Below are 12,412 nucleotides of genomic sequence, written 5' to 3'. Positions count from 1 at the left end.
GATTCTGTGACTGAAGAAGTACTTCCTAGCATCCTTGTGACTCGTCTGAGTCTTCAGCTTCTGATTGTGACCCCTGGTTTCTGTGTCCCCTCTCTGGAACAACCTGTCTCTGTCCATCTTGTCTATTCCACGCAGTATTTTGTATGTCATTATCATATCTCCCCGACCCTCCTGTCCTCCAGTGTCGTCAGTCCAATTTCCCTCATACTTTCTTCGTAGGAAATTCCCCTGAGCTCTTGAACTAGCCTTGCTGCAAAACTTTGTACTTTCTCTAATTTCTTGACATGCTTGACCAGGTGTGGGTTCTAAACTGGTGCTACATACTCCAGTATGGGCCTGACATACATAGTGTACAGTGTCTTGAACGATTCCTTACTAAGGTATTGGAACGCTATTCTCAGGTTTACCAGGCGCCCATATGCTGCAGCCGTTATCTGTTTGATGTGTGCCTCCGGAGACGTGCTCGGTGTTATGATCACCCCAAGATCTTTCTCCTTGAGTGAGGTTTTCAGTCTTTGTCCACCTAGCCTATACTCTGTGTGCGGTCTTCTTTGCCCTTCCCCAATCTTCATGACATTGCATTTGGCAGGGTTGAATTCAAGAAGCCAGTTGCTGGACTACGTCTCCAGCCTGTTGAGGTCTCTTTGTAGTCCTGCCTGTGTGTGTGTGTGTGTGTGTGTGCATGAATACTCATCTATATATTCTCAAATGTGGTTGCAGAAGTCGAATCATAACTCCTGGCCCTGCCTCCTCTCTGGTTGATAATAGGTCACGATCTCCCTAAAGCCTTATCATACTGCTTCTTAAAGCTATGAATGAATCTTATCTCCACTACTGCACTCTCTAGATTATTGCACTTCCTGATACCTCTAAAGCTAAAGAAATACTTCCTAAGATCCCTCTTCTTAAAGGTATGTATGGATGCTGCTTCTACTACGCCCCTTTTCCTAATATATTTGTGATTCGTCTCAGTCTTCAACTTTCAGGTGTGACCTCTTGTTGCAGTGTCCCATCTCTGAAGTATCCTGTCCCTATTCACTTTATCAATTCCTCTCAGTATTTTATATATCGTTATCATGTTCTCCTGTCCTCCAGTGTCGTCAGTTCGATTTCCCTTAACCTCTTCTTGTGCGACATGCCCGTTAGCTTCGGGACTAGCCTTGTTGCAAAGTTTTGTACTTTCTCTAATTTTTTGACGTGCTTGACCAGGTGTGGTTTACATACTGGTGCTGCATACTCCATTATAGCCCTGACATACATGGTATACATAGTCTTGAACGATTCCTTACTAAGATGCCGAGACGCTAACCTGTACTATTCCTGCAGTCTTCTTTGCCCTTTCCCAATCATCATGACTTTGCATTTGGTGGACGTTAAAATCCAGGAGCTACTTGCTGGACCAAGCTTGCAGCCTATGCAGCTCCCTTTGTAATCCTGTCTTACCCTCATCCGATTGAATTCTCCTTATTAGCTTCACATCATCTACAAACAAGGACACTTCTGAGTCTATCAGTTCATGTCATTCAGATATACCAGAAACAGCACTGGTCCTTGGACTGACCCCTGTGGAACCCTGCTCGCTACAGGCGCCCACAGTGACACCTAGACACGTACCACAACTCGTTGCCTTCCTGTCTGTTATTCTCTGATCCATTGCAGTGACTTTCCTGTTACACGTGCCTGATCCTCTAGCTTTTGCATTATTCTTGCTGTGGAACTGTGCAGAAAGCCCTACAGTCCAAAAAAAATACAGTCTACCCATCTTTTTCTCTCTCTTTCTCTCTCTCTCTCTCTCTCTCTCTCTCTCTCTTTCTGTCACCTTGTTGTAAAACTCCAGTAGATTTGTTACACAGAATTTCCCTTCCCTGAAACAGTGCTGGTTATCGAATATAAGTTCGTTCCTTACTGTGTTCCACCACTCTTCTGATAATCTACTCCATGAATGTGTGTGTGTGTGTGTGTGTGTATATGTGTGTGTGTGTGTGTGTGTGTGTGTGTGTGTGTGTGTGTGTGTGTGAGTGTGTGTGTGTGTGTGTGTGTGTGTGTGTGTGTGTGTGTGTGTGTGTGTGTGTGTGTGTGTGTGTGTGTGTGTGTGTGTGTGTGTGTGTGTGTGTGTGGGAGTGTGTGTGTGTGTGGGTGTGGGTGTGTGTGGGTGTGTGTGTGTGTGTGGGTGTGTGTGTGTGTGTGAGTGTGTGTGTATGTTTACACACCTAGTTGTACTCACCTAGTTGAGGTTGCGGGGGTCGAGACCGAGCTCCTGGGCCCGCCTCTTCACTGTTCGCCACTAGGTCACTCTCCCTGAACCGTGAGCTTTATCATACCTCTGCTTAAAGCTATGTATGGATCCTGCCTCCACTACATCGCTTCCCAAACTATTCCACTTACTGACTACTCTGTGGCTGAAGAAATACTTCCTAACATCCCTGTGATTCATCTGTGTCTTCAACTTCCAACTGTGTCCCCTTGTTACTGTGTCCAATCTCTGGAACATCCTGTCTTTGCCCACCTTGTCAATTCCTCTCAGCATTTTGTATGTCGCTATCATGTCCCCCCTATCTCTCCTGTCCTCCAGTGTCGTCAGGTTGATTTCCCTTAACCTCTCCTCGTAGGACATACCTCTTAGCTCTGGGACTAGTCTTGTTGCATACCTTTCCACTTTCTCTAGTTTCTTTACGTGCTTGGCTAGGTGTGGGTTCCAAACTGGTGCCGCATACTCCAATATGGGCCTAACGTACACGGTGTACAGGGTCCTGAACGATATCTTATTAAGATGTCGGCATGCTGTTCTGAGGTTTGCTAGGCGCCCATATGCTGCAGCAGTTATTTGGTTGATGTGCGCTTCAGGAGATGTGTCTGGTGTTATACTCACCTCAAGATCTTTTTCCTTGAGTGAGGTTTGTAGTCTCTGGACCCCTAGATTGTACTCCGTCTGCGGTCTTCTTTGCCCTTCCCCAATCTTCATGACTTTGCACTTGGTGGGATTGAGCTCCAGGAGCCAATTGCTGGACTAGGTCTGCAGCCTGTCCAGATCCCTTTGTAGTTCTGCCTGGTCTTCTATCGAGTGAATTCTTCTCATCAACTTCACGTCATCTGCAAACAGGGGCACCTCAGAGTCTATTCCTTCCGTCATGTCGTTCACAAATACCAGAAACAGCACTGGTCCTAGGACTGACCCCTGTGGGACCCCGCTGGTCACAGGTGCCCACTCTGACACCTCGCCACGTACAATGACTCGCTGCTGTCTTCCTGACAAGTATTCCCTGATCCATTGTAGTGCCTTCCCTGTTATCCCTGCTTGGTCCTCCAGGTTTTGCACCAATCTCTTGTGTGGAACTGTGTCAAACGCCTTCTTGCAGTCCAAGAATATGCAATCCACCCACCCCTCTCTCTCTTGTCTTACTGCTGTCACCATGTCATAGAACTCCAGTAGGTTTGTGACACAAGATTTCCCGTCCCTGAAACCATGTTGGCTGCTGTTGATGAGAACATTCCTTTCTAGGTGTCCACCACTCTTCTCCTGATAATCTTCTCCATGATTTTGCATACTATACATGTCAGTGACACTGGTCTGTAGTTTAATGCTTCATGTCTGTCTCCTTTTTTAAAGATTAGGACTACATTTGCTGTCTTCCATGCCTCAGGCAATCTCCCTGTTTCGATAGATTAATTGAATATTGTTGTTAGGGGTACACATAGCGCCTCTGCTCCCTCTCTCAATACCCATGGGGAGATGTCATCTGGCCCCATTGCCTTTGAGGTATCTAGCTCACTCAGAAGCCTCTTCACTTCTTCCTCGGTTGTGTGCACTGTGTCCAGCACATGGTGGTGTGCCGCACCTCTCCGTCTTTCTGGAGCCCCTTCTGTCTCCTCTGTGAACACTTCTTTGAATCTCTTGTTGAGTTCCTCACATACTTCACGGTCATTTCTTATTGTCCCTCCTCCTTCCTTCCTTAGCCTGATTGCCTGGTCCTTGACTGTTGTTTTCCTCCTGATGTGGCTGTACAACAGTTTCGGGTCAGATTTGGCTTTCGCTGCTATATCATTTTCATATTGTCTTTGGGCCTCCCTTCTTATCTGTGCATATTCGTTTCTGGCTCTACGACTGCTCTCCTTATTCTCCTGGGTCCTTTGCTTTCTATATTTCTTCCATTCCTTAGCTCACTTGGTTTTTGCCTCCCTGCACCTTTGGGTAAACCATGGGCTCATCCTGGCTTCTTCATTATTCCTGTTACCCTTGGGTACAAACCTCTCCTCAGCCTCCTTGCATTTTGTTGCTACATATTCCATCATCTCATTAACTGGCTTCCCTGCTAGTTCTCTGTCCCACTGAACCCCATTCAGGAAGTTCCTCATTCCTGTGTAGTCCCCTTTCTTGTAGTTTGGCTTCATTCGTCCTGGCCTTCCTGCTTCTCCCTCCACTTGTAGCTCTACTGTGTATTCGAAGCTTAAAACCACATGGTCACTGGCCCCAAGGGGTCTTTCATATGTGATGTCCTCAATATCTGCACTACTCAAGGTGAATACTAAGTCCAGCCTTGCTGGTTCATCCTCTCCTCTCTCTCTTGTAGTGTCCCTTACGTGTTGGTACATGAAGTTTTCCAGTACCACCTCCATCTTAGCCCTCCATGTATCTTGGCCCCCATGAGGGTCCAAGTTCTCCCAATCGATCTCCTTGTGGTTAAAGTCACCCATGATCAGGAGCTTTGCCCTGCATGCATGAGCTCTTCTGGCCACTCTAGCCAGTGTGTCAACCATCGCTCTATTGCTCTCGTCATACTCTTGCCTTGGCCTCTTGCTGTTCTTTGGTGGGTTATACATCACTGCTATTACCACCTTGGGACCTCCAGAGTGAAGCCTTCCCGCTATGTAATCACTTTCTTCTTCGCTGTCTCCTCTCTCCAGCTCATCAAAATTCCAGCGATTTTTGATCAGCAATGCCACTCCTCCACCCCCCCTGTTCCCTCTGTCTTTCCTCAGGATTTGGTATCCCATTGGAAAGATGGCATCTGTTATCATACCTGTAAGCTTGGTTTCTGTGAGAGCTATGATGTCCGGTGATGCCTCTTTGACTCTTTCATGCCACTCCTCCCACTTAATTGTTATTCCATCAGCGTTTGTGTACCATACCTTCAGTTTCCTTTCCAACACTGTGGTTTAGGGGGCCTGTAAGGGTGGGAGACGTGGTAGCATACTGTGGGATTCTATAGATCGGTGTTGGGTGGAGGCTGTGGGTATGGATTGTAGTGTGTGTTGGGATGGTGTGATAGGTTGAATGGTTCTGAGAATAGTTGTGTGTGTGCTTGCCCTTGCTGTTCTGTTCTGCTCTGACTGACCTCTGCTGGTTCCATCCTTGTCTCTTTTCCTAGCTCCTTTCGCTTTTTTGTCCTCTCCCTCAGCTGCTGTCGTTCTGATTGTGTTCTGTCTCTGTCTAGGAACACCCTCTTGTACTCTTCCGAGTATTTCAATCGTGGTTACTCTTGGAGGATCCTGTTCTGCACTGTTTCCGTCCTGAGAATCAGCTTGACTGGTCGGTTTCTTCCCTTTGAGTACCCCCCTATTCTCTGAAAATTTACAATCTCGTCCATCTCTTCACCTATTTCCGTGATGATTTTCTCAATCTCCTTTCTTTCTTCCTGCTGCCTTTCAGTGTGTGTCCTTTCCTCTCTCTCCTGAAGCCCATGGATAAACACTGATTTTGCCCTTTCCTCCTCCCATTGCCTCACCCTCTGTGACTCTGGATCCTGCCTGTATGTGGTCAGTTTCTCCCTTGATTTTTCCAGTGGCTCTTGATAGCATGGTTGTGCCTCAGCATTCAACCTATCACCCTCTCCATCCACAACCAGCTGTTCTTCCCTTTCACTCCTTGGCTCTTTTTGGCAGGTTGATATGACCTTAGCATAATTCATAATTCCTTCCTTCCTGTTCGGCCTCGCAGCTTCATATGCTGTGTCTTCTCTGGTCACTGCCCCTGCAACTCGCTTCAGCCTATTTATCTCAACTTCTAGGACCCTTATCTTGGCTACTGCAGTTTCAACTTGTGCCTCCCAATTCTTTGTCTCCTTCTCCAACCTCTTTTCCAGTTTCACAGAGAGCTCTTTCTCCATTTTTTCAGAAAGCTCTCCTAATTTTCTCTCCCACTCTTGTTCCATCCATTTCCACTACTCTTCCATCCACTCCTCCCTACCAGAACCATTCTCATCTGATCCTTGGTTCCTGCGAGTCCCCACCATTTTTTTTTTTTTTTTTTCTTTTTTTTTTGTGTGTGTGTGAGAGAAGAGAGAAGGAAAAGGTAGAAGGAGAGAGAGAGGGGGAAGAGTGAGAAGGGAAAGGGGGAGAGTGTGAGAAGGGGAAAGAGAGAGAAGGGAAGGGAAGGAGGGGGAAGAGTGAGAAGGGAAAAATGGGGAAGAGATGGAAAGAGAGAGAGAGAAGGGAAGGTAGAAAAAGAGAAGGGGATAGTGAGAAGGAAAAAGGGGAAGAGAGAGTGAGAGAGAGGGGGGAAGAGAGAGTGAATGGAAGGTAGGAGAGGGGGAGAGTGAGAAGGGAAAATGGGGAAGAGAGAGAGCAAGAGAGAGAGAGAGAGAGAGAGAGAGAGAGAAGAGAGAGAGACAGAGAGAGAGAGAGAGAGAGAGAGAGAGAGAGAGAGAGAGAGAGAGAGAGAGAGAGAGAGAGAGAGAGAGAGAGAGAGAGAGAGAAGGCGGACCTCTTTGCTGAACACTTTGCTACCAAAATGCAAGTTCCTGAACCAGCAAGGGTCCCTCCTTGGCTAGCTGCAAGAACTGTGTCAAAACTGTCAGTGGTGACAATAAGGCAGGAGGAGGTGCATTTCCTACTTAAATCGCTTGACCAAGAAAAGGCTGTGGGCCCAGACAAGTTGAGCCCAAGATTGTTGAGAAGATGTGCAGACCAGCTAGCAGCACCTCTAACTCGCATCTTTCAGCACTGCCTAGTACAGTGTAAATGGCCCTCTCTATGGAAAGAGGTGAATGTAGTCCCTGTTCACAAAAAGAAGAGCAGAGCAGAAATCAGCAACTACAGACCAGTGTCACTCCTGTCAATCACTGGTAAGATCCTTGAGACAATAATCTCAAGACAAATGACAGAGTTTTTTGACTGCCACTCACTACTTTGTGATCGTCAATATGGCTTCAGGAAAGGTTCCTCTGCTGCTGATCTGTTGTTAAACCTCTCCACTAAGTGGCACCAGTCACTGGATGAATCCAAAGTCAGCTTTGTGGTTGCACTGGACATTTCTTGTGCTGTCGACCGGGTGTAGCACAAGGGCCTCTTAGCAAAACCTCAAGCACTGGGATTTGCAGGCTCTACGCTTTGTCTCCTCAGTGATTACCTTCATGGTAGTTCTCTAAGTGTAGTTCTCAATGGATCGGAATCAGAAAGACATCCTATTGGGGCAAGTGTTCCACAAGGAAGCGTGCTGGGACCATTGCTATGGAATGTCTACTTCAACGACCTTCTTCATCTCATCCCAGAATCACGTGCATATGCAGACGACTGTACACTGACATTCACTTATCCAAGAGAAGAAAGGCCAGCTGCTCTAAGCTACATCAATCACCAGCTGAGAGCTATATCAGCTTGGGGAAATAGATGGCAAGTAACATTTGCACCTGAGAAAACGCAAATGATGATCGTCTCTAGGCACCATGATGGTAATGCTGGTGCAGTAGTAAGGATGAATGGGAGGATGTTGGCACCTGGAGAAGTTGATATCCTTGGGGTGAAATTTGACTCCAAACTAACCATGAAGAACCATGTTGTAAATCTTGCAAACAAGGCAGCCAGGAAGCTTACAGCACTTCGCCATATCTCCCATCTGCTTGACAGTAGGGGTTGCAAGATCCTGTACGAGGCACAAGGACGCTCGCACCTTGAGTATGCTCCACTTTCTTGGTTTGCCTGCCCCCCCCTCTCATCTGCGACTGCTTGACAGAGTAGAGAATACAGCAAGACGTCTCATGTCTCGCCTGGACCCATCCTGGATAGATCTGTCATTTCAGCAGAGCCTTCAACATAGGAGGGATGTGGGTGGCCTTACTGTTATGTACAAGGCCAATATTGTCAAAATACCACACTTGGATCCACTTCGAGGACAGCGTGAAACAAGCATTTGCCTTACAAGACGGGCAGAAAGCAGCAACTTCCACTCTGGCTGTACCCTTCTCCAGAACATCACTCCATCTGAGATCATACATACCCAGGATGACTCGAGTATGGAACACATTCGTACAGGATAATGATGTCAACGAGATAAAGTCAGTTGATCAAATGAAAATGCTGGCCCACAGATGGTTCCAACTTCATCCTGTTTCCTACTTGTATGTCTCATAACAATAAAAATGCTTTCAAATGAGCTGATGTAGGTAATAGCTCCTTAGCTTGCCAATAAAGTTAGGAATCCTTAACCTGTAAATAGCTGTCAATAAAGTTAGGGATCCTTAACCTTGTCCAAACCCTGTGTAAAAAAAAAAAAAAAAAAAAAAAAAAAAAAAAAAAAAAAAAAAAAGAAAAAAAAAAAAAAAAAAAAAAAAAAAAAAAAAAAAAAAAAAAGAGAGAGAGAGAGAGGGAGAGGGAGGGAGAGAGAGAGGGAGGAGAGAGAGGGAGGGAGGGAGAGAGAGAGAGAGAGAGGGGAGAGAGAGAGAAGGCAAAGAGAGGGAGAGAGAGAGAAGGCAGAGGAGAGAGAGAGAACAAAGGAGAGAGGGGAGAGAGGATGAGAGAGGGGAGGGGAGAAGGGGGGAAAGAGGGGGGAGATGGAAGAGCGAGAGGGGCAAAGAGAGGCAAGGGGAGAGAGGGGAGGAGGGGAGAGAGATGGGAATAGGGAGAGGTGAGAGATAATGGGAGGGAGAGATGTTAGAGGGGGCGAGATGTTAGAGGAGGGGAGGTGTTAGAGGAAGAGATGTTAGAGGAGAGATGGGAGGGAGGGAAGAGAGAGAGAGAGATAGGTAGAGAGTGATAGGTAGAGAGAGAGATATAGGTAAAGACTGAGATAGGTAGAGAGAGATGAGGTCTCTACCTAGGATAGGAAGAGAGGGAGAGAGAGAGAGAAGGTGAGAGGTTCAGATGGTCAGTTCACAGGACAGTGTGAAATCCTGTGTATGTGTGTGTTTGCGTGTATACTACAGCACAAGTGCTTGCTCCTGTGTGTGTGTGTGTGTGTGTGTGTGTGTGTGTGTGTGTGTATGTGTGTGTGTGTGTGTGTGTGTGTGTGTGTGTGTGTGTGTGTGTGTGTATGTGTATGTGTGTGTTTGAGTGTTTAATACATATAAAAAGTGATTTTTACTGTGTGTGTGTGTGTGTGTGTGTGTGTGTGTGTGTGTGTGTGTGTGTGTGTGTGTGTATGTGTGTGTATGTGTGTGTGTATGTGTATGTGTGTGTATGTGTATGTGTGTGTTTGCGTGTTTACTACAGCTTACAAGTGCTTGTTCCTGTGTGTGTGTGTGTGTGTGTGTGTGTGTGTGCGTGTGTAAGAAAGAGTGTGAGTGTTTGTGATAATGTCTGTATTGTGCAAAAAAAAATTATACAATTTTTTGCTTATTTTTTTTTTACTTTAATTTGAAGGCCTTTCTGATCCACAGCCCGAAAATGACACTTAGCTGCTAACTTCAAAAATATTAGTATCTGAAATATGAATTTATAGTTTTTATACTTCATAACTATTAGCAATTTAAATAATATGAAATAAAATGTATTTTTCAGTTTGCGTTTTATTTCCCAAATCTCTAAACCCATTTCGGAAATACTGCTCACAATGTGGTAGAGATTCTATACTCCTCTACAAATTTAAACATTTCTTGACAAGTCAGGCTGTTGGCTATCGTCTTATTGTTTACCTGAATGGGATTACAAGGAAGGCAGTTATTGAGCCTGTATATATTGAACCCACGGAAATTGCCAAAACCATAATAAGGACGGCGAAAATGCGTCCTCCAGATCCTCTTGGAAGTCGCTTTACACCTGGTGAAGAAAGATAATTTTTATGATGATGAATATGTAACAGTTTTCTGATCTTTACATCCATATACATATATACATTCATATTGCAACAATGTGCACTTTCTGTGGTAAGCCAGCTGCAGCAGCTACCAGCTGTGACCCTACTGTCCCGTCCATCAACCCAGAAACATTCATATTTCATCAAGCCTATATATTCTATGAACCTAAGATAAGTCGTAATGAACAACTGTCAACGAATAAACAGAAGAATGTAGAGGGACTCAAACCTTGGTCATGAGAGGTAACAAGTCCAGCACTGTACTACTGACCTAAGTGGATTAAAGCTGCTCCACTGTTGAGGCACTTGTGTCTGAGTAGATAAGAGCGTTACCTGGGAACCTTGTCCGTCTCCCACTAGTAATAATATTGAGCACTGCTTGCGATTTTTCTTTGTATATACCCGATTGTTCTGTATAAATATTTATATGTTGAGCTGAATAGATATATATAAATATTTTTTTTATTATCACACAGGCAGATTCCCACCAAGGCAGGGTGGCCCGAAAAAGAAAAACTTTCACCATCATTCATTCCATCACTGTCTTGCTAGAAAGGTGCTTTACACTACAGTTTTTAAACTGCAACATTAACACCCCTCCTTCAGAGTGCAGGCACTGTACTTCCCATCTCCAGGACTCAAGTCCGGCCTGCCGGTTTCCCTGAACCCCTTCCTAAATGTTGCTTTGCTCACACTCCAACAGCACGTCAAGTATTAAAAACCATTTGTCTCCATTCACTCCTATCAAACAAGCTCACGCATGCCTGCTGGAAGTCCAAGCCCCTCGCACACAAAACCTCCTTTACCCCCTCCCTCCAACCTTTCCTAGGCCCACCCCTACCCCGCCTTCCTTCCACTACAGACTGATACACTCTTGAAGTCACTCTGTTTCGCTCCATTCTCTCTACATATACGAACCACCTCAACAAAACTTCCTCAGCCCTCTGGACAACAGTTTTGGTAATCCCGCACCTCCTCCTAACTTCCAAACTACGAATTCTCTGCATTATATTCACACCACACATTGCCCTCAGACATGACATCTCCACTGCCTCCAACCTTCTCCTCGCTGCAACATTCATCACCCATGCTTCACACCCATATAAGAGCGTTGGTAAAACTATACTCTCATACATTCCCCTCTTTGCTTCCAAGGACAAAGTTCTTTGTCTCCACAGACTCCTAAGTGCACCACTCACCCTTTTCCCCTCATCAATTCTATGATTCACCTCATCTTTCACAGACCCATCCGCTGACACGTCCACTCCCAAATATCTGAATACATTCACCTCCTCCATACTCTCTCCCTCCAATCTGATATCCAATCTTTCATCACCTAATCTTTTTTGTTATCCTCGTAACCTTACTCTTTCCTGAATTCACTTTAATTTTCTTCTTTTGCACACCCTAACAAATTCATCCACCAATCTCTGCAACTTCTCTTCAGAATCTCTCAAGAGCACAGTGTCATCAGCAAAGAGCAACTGTGACAACTCCCACTTTATGTGTGATTCTTTATCTTTTAACTCCACGCTTCTTGCCAAGACCCTCGCATTTATTTCTCTTAAAACCCCATCTATAAATATTTTTAACAACCACGGTGACATCACACATCCTTGTCTAAGGCCTACTTTTACTGGGAAATAACTTCCCTCTTTCCTACATACTCTAACTTGAGACTCACTGTCCTCGTAAAAACTCTTCACTGCTTTCAGTAACCTACCTCCTACACCATGCACCTGCAACAACTGCCACATTGCCCCCCTATCCACCCTGTCATACGCCTTTTCCAAATCCATAAATGCCACAAAGACCTCTTTAGATTTATCTAAATACTGTTTACTTATATGTTTCACTGTAAACACCTGGTCCACACACACCCTACCTTTCCTAAAGCCTCCTTGTTCATCTGCTATCTTATTCTCCGTCTTACTATTAATTCTTTCAATAATAACTCTACCATACACTTTACCAGGTATACTCAACAGACTTATCCCTCTATAATTTTTGCACTCTCTTTTGTCCCCTTTGCCTTTATACAAACGAACTATGTATGCTCTCTGCCAATCCCTAGGTACCTTACCCTCTTCCATACATTTATTAAATAATTGCACCAACAACTCCAAAACTATATCCCCTCCTGCTTTTAACATTTCTATCTTTATCCCATCAATCCCGGCTGCTTTACCACCTTTCATTTTACCTACTACCTCATGAACTTCCCCCACAATCACAACTGGCTCTTCCTCACTCCTACAAGATGTTATTCCTCCTTGCCCTATACACGAAATCACAGCTTCCCTATCTTCATCAACATTTAACAATTCCTCAAAATATTCTCTCCATCTTCCCAATACCTCTAACTCTCCATTTAATAAATTTCCTCTCCTATTTTTAACTGACAAA

At 45.1% G+C, this 12,412-nt stretch overlaps 1 protein-coding gene across 1 annotated transcript in view; it reads right to left on the bottom strand.

Moving 5' to 3' along the window:
- Positions 1–12,412, bottom strand: part of LOC138854203 (probable glutamate receptor) — a 278,593-nt gene that overhangs the window by 96,058 nt on the left and 170,123 nt on the right. The window contains exon 9 of the mRNA XM_070096001.1: positions 9,846–9,969. Coding sequence (XP_069952102.1) covers positions 9,846–9,969 — 124 coding nt within the window. The remainder of the gene's footprint in view (positions 1–9,845; positions 9,970–12,412) is intronic.

Source organism: Cherax quadricarinatus, chromosome 52, assembly GCF_038502225.1.
Source record: "Cherax quadricarinatus isolate ZL_2023a chromosome 52, ASM3850222v1, whole genome shotgun sequence".
In the NCBI taxonomy this organism is placed as follows: Eukaryota; Metazoa; Arthropoda; class Malacostraca; order Decapoda; family Parastacidae; genus Cherax; species Cherax quadricarinatus.
The sequence above is the reverse complement of the archived record's forward strand: the minus strand, read 5'-3'. Positions and strand labels throughout refer to the sequence as shown.